The following is a 17,638-nucleotide window of genomic DNA, read 5'->3' on the forward strand; positions in this document are numbered from 1 at the left end:
GAAGCGGGGTAATATGCCACTTCCATGACTGTGTCATCCAGGGTCTGTCTAAATATAGGGCCTCTCTATGTTTCGGCTTCCTTGTCCTCACGAGAGGGTCACGCAAAGTTCCACCCTGTGTTCTTTTCGACCATCCATCATAAAAAAAAACACAAAAAAAAACATGTCCGTTTCAGAGTTTGTGCTGTTTGACGTATCTCTGTGGTGAGGACAGTAGTTCCTTTATCTTTGCAACCGTGTGAAACGCTGTTGGATGTGCTGTACTGTAGGGGTGGTTTAAGGACACTAGAGCCTGTGTGCTAGGAAGGGCACATGAGAAACCAGACTGGTGCGGTTCTCTCGGAGTCAGTAAACAAAAGGTATCAAAGAACATTCTACTGGCAGACTCACCTTCTTTTAACCCTTTCGGGCCATTCCCATTGTGAATAGAACGTGCGTTACACCTTCATCTGTGCCACAAATAGCAATGAACCAGACATGGTTTGTATACATGCAGACACGTCAGAGACATGTTAATAGCCGCAGGGCTGTGCAGACAGCTTGATTCGTGCCAGATGAGATTTAGAGCTCATTGACTGTGTAAAGAGACAACAAACACAGACATACGAGTGTGGCAGTGTTCACCGACTATGTTCACTGAAAACAACTAAGAAAACAACTAGGATCTTTTTCATAATTTTTGCAGGTTCACGACACATACTTTCTCAGAGGAGGTCTTGTTGTTGCCGTAGTAAACCTCTCCTAGGCGCCACGCTGGGCTTTTTCTTGTGTGGTGGAAGCTTAATTACAGTCTTGTCAAGAAGATTACCGAACTCACAGAACCGCACGGTGATTGAATACAATTGCTCACATAACCTGAGTTGGCATAACAAGACTTGAATGACTGACAATCTTGACACCCTCATTGTTGACAAACATTTTGTAATTGTAAAATAAATCCAGAGTTCATTAGGTTGCAGCTGGGCGTCGGCACAGTAGAAATGCCTCATCTTGATTTCAGTTCTGCAATCTCAGCCATTGCTCCCAGCAACTGTCGTTCTGTTTTTTTTTTTATTTATAAAATGTTATGTAATCTTGAGGCAGGTCATTTCGGGCCAGTAATGCTACACCAGTGCAACATGCTAACTCCCTTCTACTGGTTAGCATGTTGCTAGCAGCGCTGATGATATGGGTTTGATTCCCACTGGAAACCAACATGTATCCAGTTTTGGGCAAAAGTGTCTGTGCTCAATGGCAATGTATTATTGTTATTATAGAGATAGCTTTTATTACTTCAAGAAGGCCTACTTCATCAAACAGAGGACTAGGGTTTTAGAATGAAATGAACCCAATGGATCGGCCATGTCGCAATCAACAAAGGCAATGTTAGTAGAACATGCACTGAACCAAAACCGTAGCTAATCAGGAAACATGGTTGAGATGCACTCTCTATGACCCCTGTGCTGATGTAAACATGTTAAGGGCTTTCTTCGGCCCTCTGGTGGCTGTTCAGTTACGGTGCTCATGGCTTGCTTAACTTGCTGTAAACATTCAACTGCAACTGGCACTCTGAACAGACCCTCTCGATTATTAGGTCACAACCCAATCAAATTTAATCGACCACCTGCACATTTTCATATCATTTGGAGTTAAGTTGTAGCTGAGCGGGCTTCGGCCTACTGCAGGACAACCTCACTGTGCACACTAGCAGAGGCTGGTGGAGGTAGCCCGTCCTCTGATTTCTCCCTCTAGGACAACCTCATCATGGAATGCAGGTCCTCCCGTTTACCTTCCCTGACCCCCCCCCCCGGTCTAGAGTGTTGCCTGTCTCTTCTGCTCTGGCACGTAGCCAGTCTGCGGCCATGTTTGTGGGAACTTCAAGTATGACTGATTCCTGAGGCAGATAGGGTGACAGCTTGCTGGCTCCCGTCTCTGCCTACGTGGGCAAACGCTCTGCAGAAAATCTCCAAACAATTCATCTCACTTGCGCACGACTTGTCCGGTTCACTGGCTCCAATGAAAAGATTTAACGTTGCGGCCTTTTCACACCTGCAGCAAGTATGACACTCCTAAAGCCCTTTTTTGTGCGTTATCGCATCATTTCTGACGTTTGATTGACGTGAGAGGATGGTGTTTATTTATTTATTGTCAACATTTTTTTATAAGGATATATTCCTTTTCAGTTGGATTTCCTAGTTCTTTCAAAGATTTCCCCTTTGTCTTCCTTACTAAGCCCTCTTAAAGCACAGCTAAGTCCTAGGTGTTGGTTGGTGTTTGCTGTATCTATTTAATGGCCTAAGAATGTGAGGGAGTGTTTGCCAGGCATTGTAAATCTACCCTGCCTGCCTGAGAGAGGGATCTGCATTTCAGCCTAACGGTAAATGACACAGGCCACGCCGAGCACTCAGGGTTTCGGTTTTATTGCTAGAATCATTTTCACTTCATATGAACGTGATGTACTGAGAAGCCTCCGATGAGGACAGCTCCTGTGTGTGTGTGTGTGTGTGTGTGTGTGTGTGTGTGTGTGTGTGTGTGTGTGTGTGTGTGTGTGTGATGAGGTTTTGGCATGTATCGCAGATAAACACAGTGTTATGTAGTAGCCATAGGTGAACTTCGGACCCATTCTCTCTGGTGGCGGAAAGGAGAAAGGCCAATTTAGGCCTTATTGTTTACCTGACGATCCAGACAGTACATATCCATTACTCAAGCTGTAAAGAGGCCTGATATTTACTTACTCTGCTGTGGACCTTTGTTTCCCGGATAAAGATGTCTCAAAGGACATCTCAAAGGAAAAAATTATTTTTTCCTTGTACTTTCACCAACTTTAAATTGAAAAGGCAATTTACTGGAATTTAGTGGAAGCATTTCATAGATTAGTGCACATTTCCCCATCCTCTCCTTTGCTGTTACTGTAATGTTTGTATGTTTGTAATGTTTATTGTTTAGCTAATAAACTGATGTTGCGTGGTGCCTGAATAGGCTATATCTCTGTCTTATCTGATAAGTAGTTATACAGTACCAGTCAAAGGTTTGGACACACCTTTTCATTCAATGGTTTTTCTTTATTTTTTAAATAACTATGAAGGAACACATATGGAATTATGTAGTAAACAAAAAAGTGTTAAACAAACCAGAATATGTTTTATATTTTAGATTCGTCAAAGTAGCCACCTTTTGCTTTGTTGACAGCTTTGCACACTCTTGGCAAGGTGTGTCCAAACCTTTGACTGGTACTGTATAAGTAGCTCGCTCACCTAGGAAAAATTGTTGTTGTTGTTGGTTGGTTGTTAGCTACAGTTACAGAACATGGATTCTACTATGAAATATGGGACAGACATAAGCTGATAGAATCACCGTTTTTCTTCCGTCTTTGTTAATAGAAGTGGGGGTTTTCTAGCTGCTGTTTCTAGCTAATGGCATTGACTATGATAAAGGATATGTTCATATAAATCACATTACAATTCTTCTAAAAGCAGGCCCGACTATAGAGAAAATGTATCAGGGTCGGATTTCTTCTACCGTCACTTTAAGGAGAGCCTTGATGCCAAACATCAAACTCTGATGAAATTAAATCTTCATCCAAGCCTGAAGAGGTCAGACTCAAATTAAAAAAAACTACGCAAAGAGCTTGACAAGGCAATACATCACTGTCAGTTGGGTTTGAATCAAGGAGAATGCATTACTCCACAAGCCCTAGATTTTGGTTTACCGCTGCATTTTAAAAATGGATATTGTAATCGTACACTGAAAGCGAGAGGTGATGAATTCATCCCAATGAGACCGTCAACAAGAGCGAAGGGGGGGAAAAAACATGACATTTAGATCCATTTGCATTCATTTCAAAGCTTGTTGCTTTAGGCAAATAAGTGAGTCACTGCTGAGATAATCCCTTAGAGGAGTGACACATTCTCTCATCTGTTTTATCATCTGAACAGTTGCCTCTCACAGAACTGCCGAGTCACTCCAACTGCGTCTGGGGAGATGTGAAGCTGATGATGATGATGATGATGATGTTTTCTGTCAGTGCACTATTCTATTTGGTGATGTCAGTCACTTTTGACAGTCTTGGTGAAAAAAAACCAGTGTGCTTATACAGTACATGGGAACAACGACAGTCTCCAATTGGCTGCCCGACCCAGCCTATTGAATATCCACCAATCGGTGAAGCCCGAGCCGTGCGTCTGAGGGTTCAGCGGTGGGGCTTTGAACTCAGGAAAGGCAGCGGTTCCTGTAAACTCCCAAACAACCTCCCTGCTGTGCACTCCCAGTCTGCTCCTCACATCAAACAGACTCTTTTGATGCCGAAAATGTTTTCCTCTGAATTTAATCCCCATATTGTAATAATAATACAAAAAAATCCAAATGACCGTAAATGGGTATTCTAGCTCCATGTCCTTTGAGTTTCCGGACACAGAACAGACGTGGCTCACAGCGTTGGTGAGCCTTCCTCCTGTCCTTGATATTGTACCTGCAGCTGCACAGCCTAGCTGATAGAGATATGAGTAGACTGGGAGATGAAAAAGGGAGTGACGCCGCTGTTCTGTCTGTATGTGTATGTGTGTGTGTGTGTGTGTGTGTGTATGTGTGTGTGTGTGTATGTGTGTGTATGTGTGTGTGTGTGTGTGTGTGTGTGTGTGTGTTCGTGTGTGCGCACTCATCTCCGTGTGCTCTCGTCTGTGTGTGTGTGTGCTCTCGTCTGTGTGTGTATGTATGTGCGTGTGTGCGTGTGTGTGTGTGTGCGTGTGTGTGTGTGTGTGTGTGTGTGTGTGTGTGTGTGTGCACTCCTGGGACTTATATAAAGCCCATGCATGTTTTATGAGGCGGTGCAAGGAAGTGGTGCAGTGGCAGTCAGGCAGGGCCGGGCAGTGCAGCCCACTTCAAACGGAGTTCACTGAGACTCGGGCTGGGGTTAGATAAGCCATGCCGTGAGAGAAAGGTCCGCTGAAGCCTAAGAAGCTGCACTCCCCAGAGGAGCCCCAGTCGTGTACAGAGTGGCATCGATTAGACCAGCCTATGACTGGCCGCACGAGAGAAACACGACAGGACAGATCTGGGCCTCCGACGAGACGACAATACATTATTAATCGGGGTCGGGTTTTTTTTGCAGCAGCGAGAACCGTTGGTGTCACGATACGTCGGAGAACTTGGAAGATGTGGCCCCACATCTGGAACGGGATGTCTAACAGCGCGGCGGTGTTCAGACCGCGGGTACACAGAGTACAGGCCGTTCTTTGAGCTTCCTCCGGCTCACATGCGATGTATTCCCTCTACTGTTCATGGCCGTAGATCATCACATTGCTGTATAGCCAAAAGCAACTTCCGTCTGGAGTGGAGAATGGGGTCAATAGAAGTGAATAGCTGGACAGGGTGTACAGAGCACATATGAGTACATAGGCTCACCAGATGTCTCCACCGTCTACACCGCAGAATGTGTATAGCACTCCCTGTATGAGAATATCTAGAATGACTATATTACATTCCAATAGCCTCTATTCATCCTCTTCAAAATGAAAGGGAACCAAATCCCTAATTCTGATCTATTGAGAGACACTTCATTTGGAAATGGACTTCATGCTGATAAAACCGCTACTGAATGTTTTGATCAGATCATCAATGGCTAGCAGGGGTTCCTTATGAGTCTGAACATGTCCATGTTGAATAAAGGAAGCCTGATTCAATTTGCTCCGGTGTAATCATTGTGGTATTGTAGAGAGACAGAGGCTAATATAATTTGTAAAGCCCATTTCGGTAATTGGTCGTTGGTCTCTGGCCCTTAAGTTTCCTATCAGCTGCCTATCTGGACTGTAGCCAATAAATGTGTTATGGCAGTGGTGGGAGAGACTACCATGGCAGCTGTACTCAACCCCGGGCCCTCAGTGATTTCACCCCTTCACCATGATCGTTTTGTGATATTGATTTCTTGTCCTTGTGTAGCATGTGACTGGTTATGACAGTTCCTTTATGTCAAGGAGTTAGTGTCATCATCAAACAGGTGCGAGTAGATTAGTGTGGTAGCTAAGTGCTTGAGTCCCGTGGGATTGTTCTCGTACAGTACTTGACATTGGAAGGTCTCTGACCAGCCGGTTTGATCTAGGCAGCCGGTTTGATCTAGGCAGACAGTGGGGATGCTCCGGCCTGTCCCAGTCATAGGTCATAGGACACAGCTGGGATGAGTGAGAACAGGGTGGAGGAAGGGAGGAGGGAGAGGAGGATGACTGTGGGAAGGAGGAGGAGAGGGAGGGGGAGGAGGGGAGGTGGGGAGGGAGAAGGAGCAGAAGGAAGGAGGTGACAGGTGGGAATGGGGGGTGGCATAGCCTCCCTGAACCACACATCTGCACAGGAAGGAACGTTCGTGTTAGTTCTCATCAAACATTAGCAGAGATTAGTGCAGGTCAGTAAAAATGACCATGTGTGCAACATAAATGCAATTGGAAAGAGAGTGCTTTACAAATTTAAATGGAAACTCTGTGTTCAGAAAATAACTCCTTGTTCGATGAAACCACTTTTTAAAGAAAATTTCACAGCACATGGCTTTGAGTTAAGACAGCTCTGGTATAGCCTTGTGATGGTTCCGCACACATTGTACCACTCAATGTCAGTATTTCACTGGTGAAAAGACGGCCCTTCGAACTGAGCAGGCACAGCTGAGTTATAAACTGAGGGAGCGCAGAGTCAAACAAATGTATGACTTTGACCTCTGCAGTGACCTTTTGTTCTGGTACATGACTCAACTCCATAAGCAAGCTTATTTTTTTTCTTCTTCTCAGTGCCATACAAAGACACAGCTTTTCGGAGAGAAGGCTGTGGCGGTTCAATATTTCACGCTTCAGAGTTGTTGTGGAACAGTCTGCTTTGCACGATACGACTGTCTGTGGCAAGACTAGACTACAGTACCCCATTCTCTGTTGTGTTTAGATGTTGTTGATATGGAGTATTGAGGTTATATAATTGTTTTTAAAAACATTTTCAGTCGTTAGAGCAAGCCATATGTTGGTATCGCCAATAAAGAAATGATGATAACACACTTTTATATGAGAGTTACTGATTTATAACTTCAATAAATAGGTAACTGTCTATTAACTAATTATCAAAGAAGTGGCTGTTGTAAAACTGTTGACCCATATCAACACAAAGGACCTTGAAGCCACTGAAAGTATATTACATTACTGTCCAGCTCTGCTTGGACAATCTATGACCTTTCACTTCTGTGAAGTCAGCCTCGGATCTACCGCGAAGACCTCTGCCCTGCGTCATAAAACACAACTGCAACCCTTATCTGTCAAAACAAGTGGGAAGTGCACAGTTGTCTCCTGCTGAGGCACACACAGGGAGGCAAGACAGATGGGCCTCTCTCGGGGAAGAACACAGCTTTCACTTTGGTGTGAAAAAACTAGGCAACGCGCAGAGAGGGGAGCTCAACATGACAAAGACTCCCTCAGAGAGAGGCAACAAAGCGTCCCTTTCTGCCTGTGTCAAGTTGACATTCACGTTAAAAGTGTTGACTATAAACCCTATTCCTGTAGTACATCATGACCGAATGACAACACGGACCTCTTCGGCTTCTGAATGTGTAAATGTCAATGTAGAAATGAATGTCTTTTGACAGGAGTTGTGAGAGTAAGAGTGGCCAGCAGAACATCTCCTATGAGCCGGCCTGCAGGGTGGTCGACTGGCCGTTGGGGTTGTTGTGTAACCATGCACCTCCTAGAGAGCGCTCCCTCTTTGTTTGTGAAGAGCGACCTCGAGGCTGGGGCGTTATTGTTGGGACAGATGTTTCGCCCGCCAGAGTGGCTCAGTGCTAGGACACTCCTGAATGACTCACTCAGGCATACGGTACAGATCACACACCTGGTGGCAAACACTGTCTGGCGTCTGGCCTGCTGTTTTCGTGACTATTCAAATCGCGGCCCTTTTATGTAACAGCCTCTTTGGTGTCATCAGATAGCGGGAGAAGAGAGCGGATCGTGTGAGCTATCATAATTGCCCTGGCGTGCCACATAATTACATGGATGGGCTCTGTGTGGGCGCACACAAGTGAAATAATAGCTGGTTTCTGCTTCATTTCTCTTATGGCTTCAGTATAATATACATATTATTAGTAACGTATACGCCATCCGGGTGTTGAATATTCATCTGAAGTGGGGTGGACTTTGTGACTTTCGCCATGGCAACCACGGTAGAGCCCTCATACTCTCTCCCTCCATTGTCCAGTTCTTGGAGAAGGTTATCTGGTCAACATCCACTGATATCACATAAGTGCTGCACTTCACGGGAGAATACCGCATGCCCCGGTGCTGCGGTGGTGAGGAGGACAAGGTCCTAGTGACTCTCAAACCTCACCATGTTTCCATTCCCTCACCCAAACACAACCGACATCCCTACAATGTGTGACAGTCGCTCCATCAGCACTTTGAAAGATCAACTTCAATTGATACTCAGAGATGAAAGATAAAAAATAAAAAATAAATTAAAAAAATCAACTCCTATTGACCAGCGCGGACTTCCTGTGGGTTCATGCCAGGGTTTACTGGGGCAAATGACAGTGGGTAATGGTAGCCATACAGACGGTCCCCAGCTGTGAGAGAGATTGGGCAGGGGGTCTGTCATTGACTTTTCCAGGAACACCCATTGATCTGCCCATTCATGACAGAGAAAGGCTTAAGGATATCTATTCAATCAGACTGCGTTAATACTATTGTTTTGACAGGGACAATGCTGGTGTGGTGAAGTGTGATCCCATGGTAAATACAGCAGAAAGTGAGGAAAATATAGACATTGTATACTTCCCACTGAGTAAACATGGGACAAATCCAGATGGATCGATGTTGAACCTTTCCCCAGCCCAGCAGTCTCTCTCACTGTCGCCCTGGTTCCCCAGTTGTCGGTCTTAGGCATCAAGCAATGGAGGATTTTAAAGTTGGACATAAAGACTCGAAAGTGTGTTTTGAAAAAGGAAAAATAGATGCGCTTTTATACACTCACTGAGGACTTTGTTAGGAACACCTGTACACCTTCTCATGGTGGAGGTGGTGGAACACCTGTACACCTTCTCATGGTGGAGGTGGTGGAACACCTGTACACCTTCTCATGGTGGAGGTGGAGGAACACCTGTACACCTTCTCATGGTGGAGGTGGAGGAACACCTGTACACCTTCTCATGGTGGAGGTGGTGTAATGGTGTGGGGAATGTTTTCTTGCCACACTTTGGGCCTGTTAATACCAATCAACCATCACTTGAATGCCACAGCCTATTTGAGTATTGTTGCTGACCATGTGCATCCCTTCATGGCCACAATTTACCCATCTTCTCATGGCTACTTCCAGCATGATAATGCACCATGTCACAAAGCAAAATGGTTTCATGAACATGACAAGGAGTTTAGTGTTCTTCAGTGCCCTTCCCAGTCACCGGATCTGAATCCAATAGGACACCTTTGGGATGTGGTAGAACGGGAGATTCACAGCTTGAAAGGGCACCTGAAAAATGTGCAGGAATTGTATGATGCAATCATGTCATCATGGACCAGAATCTCAAAGGAATGTTTCCAACATCTTGTGGAATCAATGCCACGAAGAATTGAGGCTGTTTTGAGAGCAAAGGGAGGCCCTACCCAGTATTAGTAAAGTGTTCAGTGAGTGTACGCGAGATTTCTCAGTCTTCCATATTATGACAAGAGTGCGTGCGGCTTGTATTCCTGCCCTGGTAGTTTGCCAGCCCTTTTCAAAACAAAAAGCTCCTAACTATGAATGTGATGACTGGTCTGTGGCCACGCCTCATGCTTTAACACGTTAATTACCCTTTTCATGAAAGAGAAGCCTTGTTGCCCTTGACATACCCCAATTAGAGACTTGTTAAGTATGAAAAAGGATTAGGAGTCACATTCATCTGTAACCATTAAACCACGTGAAGGCGTCCCAATTTGCAATACCCTGCCTTAACTTGTAAAAATACAATAAATGGCACAATGACACAGGTAATTACATACAGTGGAGTTCATCACTCCGGTACTGTATATCATTGTTGGCATTTAGGACAAAAACAACATAAAAAAACTTGAAAGTCTTGTTTCTTATTTGATTGACATTTATATAATTGGCATTCAAGTCTGGCATTTAGCATCGATAACAACATAAAGGCAGTTATGACTTGTTTTGTGTCTCACAGAACAATGGCGGTGTTGTAATGTTATGACAAACACAAATATGCTTTAATGGACAATAGAGATCGGTATGACGATTATCCAACGTTTGACCACACGTGTCTGATACCATTCCTCATTCCGTTCCATGCATTACAATGAGCCCATCCTCCAATTTCTACCTCCGCCAGCCTCCACTGAATTAGACAGACAAGCAAGTCAAATTCGAGTGTGTTGCACAACAGATTCCCACGCGTGCAATTAACAGACGGAACATTCCAGGTGGTTTCAGGAATGTACTGTATAATTGGGAATAATATTTACATTCCATTGTCTGAGTATAGAATCTAATGGCATAGCAACAAGTCCACGCTCAACACCACATAAGTGGTCCTCTGTGGCTCAGTTGGTAGAGCATGGCACTACGTAACAACGCTTAGGTTGTGGGTTTGATTCCTGCTGGGAACATATATACTGAAATGTATGCATTCACTGTAATGTAAGTCTCTTTGGATAAAAGCGTCAGCTAAATGGCATATATTATATAGTAAGTGTCATTGTTTGCATACATACACCTTGGCCAACATCCAGAAGTGTTGTCACTGCCCGGTTGCCTCTTTGTTCTTTGAGAGAAAAATCGTTGAAAAAAACAAACAAACAAACTAACAGAACAATGATGAACAGAGAAAGTGTCCCTGTCTCTTGAAAGTCCTCCCATTCATTGGATGGAATGGGAGTCTCTCCGTCTCATCCCCGCTTGCCCCCCAGGGAGGCCAGACCACTCTCGCCCACTGGGTGCGCCCCGCGACTCACTGCCCAGCCTCAGAGGTCCGAGCATCCCAGCGTGGAGAGAGCCATGAGCTACCCGTACCCATACCCGCCCCTGTACTCACCTAGCTTGTTCAAGAGGAGGGATCGCCGGTAAGTGTCGTGGGATCCAGAGTGTGGGAGCGTGTCATTTACGCTGACAGGTTATGGTGATTGATTGGTTGGTTGACAGAGTAGGAAGTTGATGCTGTGATTCTCACGACAAGTAAATGTCTTGACATTTATTATGTTACAAGGAAAAGGGAAAGGCGACATTTGGGTTGCTTCTCTTTGATAACCATTGGGTGTAATGAGATTCATTCTGTATGAATGTATCTGAATGAAATGATTACAGACGGTAATTTCTTACCAAAAACTCTCAACTTCATCGAGACAGGAGATATGAAGCGGCAGAGAGAACACCTCTCAACAGGACTGTCATAAGGGTTTTGCAATTACGTCAATTCATCTTCACATCTGGACGAGAGACATTGTGTAGCATTGTGAAACACTTGGATGGTTTGAAGGACTTGATAAGAAATTAACTTTTATCGTTCATTCTTGAACATGTGTTTCCTTGGCACAGAGAGCCCATTGTGCATCAATGACTACCATTGTAGCAGAATGTGGCAGAGTGTGGCAGAGACATATCCACCAGTCTCTGAGTGACAGTATGAGGTTGGCCATTGGTTACCATTGTTTGTCAGACTCGTCAGCAAGCACCTTTTAGCCAGCTCCTCTGACTGGTGATGTGTGTGGAATGACAAGGATGGTCATAGGGGAGGCCCAAAGGCAGGAACATACTACTCTACGACTCCATATCTCACTATTCACAGCATAGCAGGCTCATCTTGAGTTGCAGGACCATTAGGATTTTTCTCATGCTTGGTAACCAGAGGGCATTCTCTATTCCAACATTTGAGAATCCACATAGAGGGCCCCTAGTTCCCTGCTTGCTGACAGGGCCAGTGTGAGAGCCTTGGGCCCGGCAGGGCGTCATGTGAATAGAGATGAGGGAGTGTGTTATATAATGTGTGGTTAGCGCTCAGGCAGAGGACATCTGATGGAAACTGTGGTTCAACACCTAGCTTTCTAATGACTCACCGGCCGGATTTGGCACACAATGCATCCTGCAAGTTTTCCTACTGGTGTAGACATGGCAGGACAGAGAGGGTTATGTTGATGTAAAGGAGCAGCCAAATGTTGTTGATCTCTTTGTTTGCACAGAGATATACTGTACCTTTCAGGTGAGCATTAAACCGTGCCCTGACCTGGTCTAATGTGCACTCCCAATGGATAATCTCCATTGAAGATGGTTTTTAGTCAAGGAGTAGGATTAATCTGTGTCTGGGAAATCACCTCCTGTCTACACAGGGTTTAGTTACCAGCCCAGCTGCAGGAGTGAAAACAACAGCCTTGCAGTGGAGGTAGACATCGTAAGGACGGGCTCAATTTAATGCATGGAATGGAATGAGGAATAGTATCAAACACGTGTGCTCATTCCACTCCATGCATTACATTGAGCCCGTCCTCCGATTTCTACCTCCACCAGCCTCCCCTGCAGCCTAGCATATAAAACTGGAGAGGTTATTTACCTGTCTACTGCTGTATATACATCTGTCCTGAGCCATAACCAATTATTCTGACTGTAACCATGTTGACGGCGTTCCCAACCGTAGAGAGAGGAGAGGTAATTCTCTAGGCCTTTCCGCAGACCGTGTTGCCTGGAATTAGACCTGGCAGTTATCCAGCACAGCATGAAATCCAAACTGACAGGTAGTATTGCCACTAACATGTGGTCAATGTGGTTCTTTTCAATCGTATTAGTGTGTAGCCCAAGCTGCAGTTTCTCCTCCTCTAATTGTGCACAGGTTACATAACACGCATTTCTTCTCTGAAAACGGTATATTGTATAGAAAACTCACGCAAGGCATTATAAGACAGTTTGATTAATTTGGTCGCTGACTTGTTCTCATTTAGTGCTTCTTTTTTAGACTTGTGACACGCTCTTCTTTATCATGCAAAGAGGGTGGATGTAGATTGCCAACAGTAACACAAAGGGGTGTTTGAGGTGGAGAGCGTTTGGCTTTTAGCAGTCTTGATTTACTATTTATCCACATAGCAACAAGACAGCTATTTAACCACATACACAGGATAGACATAGCCATTTCTCAAACTTTTCATCTCCTTGTAACTTGGGCACAGCATGCTCAAGCCCCCACAGGCTGACTGATAGGCCTGGGTAGGCAGTGTTGTCCATGTTCATTTTACAACCCTCCTGTGGTCAGTTGCATTCAAATGAGGAAATAGAAGAACATTTTAATTTTCTAATGTAAGCTTTATTTATAGAGTGAAAACCTGACCAGTACACTACTCACATGTACACTCCTCCCTTTTAGTGCTATATGCCTAACTATACATTAATGCCCTTTGGGTAATACACATACTGTAAATGATAACAATTCTGTAGATCCCTATAAGCTTTCAACGGGCTGAGAGTCCCTTATATAAATGTCACACTCTAAAGAGCACAATAATTTGCCATGCATCAAAATCTCCCCCAAAATGTGTGTCCTCAAATATGAGATCTGCAAGCTTATGCCATCCATGAACATGTGCAGTGCCATATCTCACCACCAGGGGCTACCAGAGTTCAGGAAGAGATCTGGGAAAATTACTGGGGCAGTAGGTGGAAAACTACCTTACTGGGAGGATATTCCCTAAAACTCTCCTGAGATGTTGCAATAATGTCCTGTTGTTGCGTCTGCAGATAACACTTAGCAATTCATAAATTCATTATTATTGCACAATTGATTCAGATACTACAAATCCGAAAGCACTAAACCTGGTTCAATGCATCAACATGCCTTAATTCATGTTATAAATGGCATAGGGTCCCTGATAAATTAACACATGCATGCATAATGCATAATAAACAAATAGGCATAGGCTGATAGAATCTGTTGTCTTAATGACGATAATGCACAATGACCATAATACTGTTGATTAAAAAACAGCTGATAAAGCACACAGCAAAAACAAAACCTCGTGACACATACAGTGTGTTTGTCGGCCTCCATTTTATGCAATCCTTTTTTAATCCCATCAAAAAACAAGACCGACATGTCTACTCAAGACTGTTCAATTTGCAATCTGCCAATTTGTTTGAGTGTATCAGATAATTCGGTCTGCAGGTGAACGGCATGCTGCTCGATGTGCCGGAGTTCAGAAAGGGGGCAGATCGGGGCAGATCGAAAGATCTGCCAGACGACTCATTTGAATAATATATGCGCGCGTCAGGTGACGTCAGGATACAGTTCATTTATATACCAGGTTGTGGCAGAAATAGAATCACACTCGCCGAAACTAACGTGGCTCACATCACAGACAACTGCACTACACTCAAAGAAGCCGTCCAGTTGTACATCGTGATTCAAGCTGAATTAAAAAAAGGAATTCTATCCAGTTTACCTACCAATCGCAAACGTGGCGAGAAGCATTATTCAAACGGGTCTGGTTATGAACATGACTACGGAGATGTTCAAATCGCCAATGGAGGTTGCAGTCTACCAATTGCATAATTTCTCCATCTCCTTCTTCTCCTCGTTCGTGGGAGGAGATGTTGTATCAGTCAAACTCGACAACAGGTAAATTAGCGGACAGTATTTTATTCGTTGTTGATTTAAACTCAAACGTTTTTTGCATAATAGTTTTTATCCAAAAGTTAAACCAAACTGATGTAATTGAGCTAAATAACTGAAGGATAATTATTGCTGTCGTATAGGCGAAGGTTTTTATTTGTAGTATTTCTGATAAATCGTGTGTACAGTATAGGCGGTAGTCGAATGAAATTTGACTCCAGTCCGCCGCGTGTATTTGGACCTTGCTGTACACAGCGATTACGTCTACCGTGCTGTAAATCCAGCGAGCCACTACCTTGATACGTTGTATCCTATTATGTCATCGTGTGCAGTGCGCAAAATGTAGTGTGCAGGTTATATAGTCGCCTATATAAGGTATGTAGATAAACAGGTCAGTTGTCCATACTGTAGCCCTAAAAGCAGGTTATCAGTCTTTCATGCATGGACAGTAAACCCATATTTTGTTGATGAAATGGCAAGCATCACCCAAGACTCAAAAGGTTGTCATAATACTCTACCCTAAGGACTTTTGACTGTATCTGAATGTCACTTGTATCACCAAAGTGTTGATGTTTTAATGTCTTTACTCATGGTCTCTGTCCTTTCTTCCACAGTGCCTCTGGTGCTAGCGTTGTGGCAATCGACAACAAGATTGAACAGGCAATGGTAAGTTCAAGGAGCAACATTTTTCACGTCATAATTTTCGCGAGAAAAACAGTGACATAGAATAAGCAGAGCATTCCACATTCCCAGACACACAATCGTACACATTGTCTTTAGAACTAGTTTGTACTATCAGTGTTTGTCAATAACATCCAGGGAAGTGCAGCATTGGGCCACTACACGCCTAATACACGTGACAGGCATGCAGTATGTTCTAATTTGCTGCAGAGAGAGACTAAAAAAAGCTTCCATCAGACCAGGGCATGACAGCAGGCTAAAACATTGGCACATTGATATGTCTGCACAGACATGCTACAAATCACCCTGATCAACGTGATGAGAGAGATCTTAGATCAGCTTGTGTGAGCTGCACAGCATTGGCATCTCAGGAACGTTCCCTCTAACCCTGGACGCTCTTCTCCCCATGACAGGATCTGGTCAAGAACCACCTGATGTATGCCGTCAGGGAGGAGGTTGAGATCCTGAAGGAGCAGATCAAGGAGCTTGCAGAGAAGAACAACCAGCTAGAACGGGAGAACAGCCTGCTGAAGAACCTGGCCAGCCCGGAGCAGATGGAGAAGTTCCAGTCGCGGGTGCCCTCCGAGGCCCTGCTAGCCCTGGAGAGCCAGCAGGGTGGCGGAGCCCCCGACCAGGCCTGCTCCTTCAGCACAGGCTCTGCTGTATAGGTGGCTCTGCCTTGGGGCGGGCAGAGCCACTGCTCTCACCTGAGATGGACCTCCGAGTTGCATCGTCGCACGACTTCCAACGAAGCTGTCTGTACAGATGAAACACAAAAACTGAAAGCACAATAAGACGCTCTATAAGACGGCGGCACCGCGGGCCCTTTTCGACGACATCAGACTATCTCTCTTTTTAGACAAATGCTCTGAAAGAGAGGGCTCACACGCCGTAGAGTGCTTGCATTGGGACAGAGAGGTGCGCCCCCCCCTCCCCGCATGCCGGGAGGGCCTAGCTTTGCACTTCTCACCCCCACCCCCTGCGTTGCTACCTGCTAAAGAGGGGGGGGAGAGGGCCCTCTGACGGGGCTGGCCCGGTGGTGACCTGAACTGGGGGGGGGTGCCAGAGTGGCACACACACCCTCAGCCTCTCGAAGGTCAAGCCAACGAACAGGAAATCTCCTGAGATGGTCGTCCGATCTCCTACAGCCTCACATGGATGTTCTCTACTTCTGAAACCGACAAGCTCTGTGGAGTCAAACTCTGAACATTCATCATCCTTGCTATGACTGTTCCCAACCATCTACGTATATATCCTGTCATTAGTCCTTTTAGCAAGTAATCAAAAGGAAAACAAACGCTAAGTTCCAAGTGGTAGAGGACCTAGGTGTCGGGACTGTTGTCGTAGAGGCCATGGGTCCTCATAACTGTTGCTGTTGATCACAATATGATTGATTCATAAGCATTGCTTGTATTCTCTGCAGTTGGGGTTTGCTGCTTATTGGGGGGGAGGGAAAGATCCTGCTATTTCCTTTGTTTTTGTTATTCTGAACAAAAATCAAGTTGTTGATAGGAGCATTGTAACTGTTCAGTAAGATGATTCTACGGGGATTGAAATATCAACCCCTGTTTGTCTAGCTCTGTAAATGACTTATGATGTGTATAAAGTAAAATGCGTTGAGAGAGTAGTGAGATGGAGATGAGAAGAGCAGCCGGGAGTTATTCTCGCTGCGAATGCACTCCTGACTTAGCAGACCATTCTGTTCTGTTGATCAGATGCCGACTTGAAACAAGGGCATGACTACTGTGCCTGTCTCCAGATAAGGAACACATTTCCAGACTCTTTTTCTCTAGCTACCAAAGACTTTTGCCTCATACTCACACACCAACCAACCAACCAACCAGGACCATGTGTACAATGTCACAGGGAGAAGTCTTGTTAGCAGTGGTAATGTTTTTATGAAAGCGTGGGGTGTTGTTGCTGTATTGTGTCCATGAAACAACAGGTATTCAAAAAAAAAGATGTATGGATACAAAATGCACATTGCAATAAACCTCATGTTTACACAAGAGCTATGTTTCCCATTCAGTCTTTTTTTTTAAGTGGTACATGCAAGAGACATGTAATGGACCATGACTACTTACATTACTGTTACATTACTGTATATATACCACACACTGGCCTTAACCTCCATTTTGTACACATGACCTACATACACACATAGCAACCAGGCATTGTGATAGGTAATTACCTATTTAAATGTTACTATCAATGTCAAGGCTATTTTGTAATAGAATAGAAGATCTTGGGAGAAATTGTGCACAACTAAATTACTTAAATGGCACACTTTAGTTAATTTCAACTAAATGTCTCCCTTCTAGACAAGAAATTCTATAGCAGCAGAAACTGGAGTAGGTTAAATATGGAACATCTCATCCAAATGGGAATGTC

The 17,638-nt window shown here is 44.5% G+C and overlaps 1 protein-coding gene across 2 annotated transcripts in view; it reads left to right on the forward strand.

Moving 5' to 3' along the window:
• tsc22d3 (TSC22 domain family, member 3) overlaps positions 1-17,258 on the forward strand; it is a 33,193-nt gene extending 15,935 nt beyond the window's left edge. Inside the window, exons 1-3 of one of the 2 annotated variants that reach the window (XM_083686450.1) lie at positions 14,265-14,572; positions 15,181-15,232; positions 15,661-17,258. In XM_083686450.1, coding sequence (XP_083542576.1) covers positions 14,445-14,572; positions 15,181-15,232; positions 15,661-15,915 — 435 coding nt within the window. In that variant the 5' untranslated portion in view covers positions 14,265-14,444 and the 3' untranslated portion in view covers positions 15,916-17,258. Of the gene's footprint in view, positions 1-14,264; positions 14,573-15,180; positions 15,233-15,660 lie in introns of those variants that run through there. The other variant, XM_083686449.1, reaches the window with a different exon arrangement.
• Positions 17,259-17,638: the final 380 nt, after the last annotated feature.

This window comes from Argentina silus (genome assembly GCF_951799395.1).
Source record: "Argentina silus genome assembly, chromosome: 15".
Lineage (NCBI taxonomy): Eukaryota > Metazoa > Chordata > Actinopteri > Argentiniformes > Argentinidae > Argentina > Argentina silus.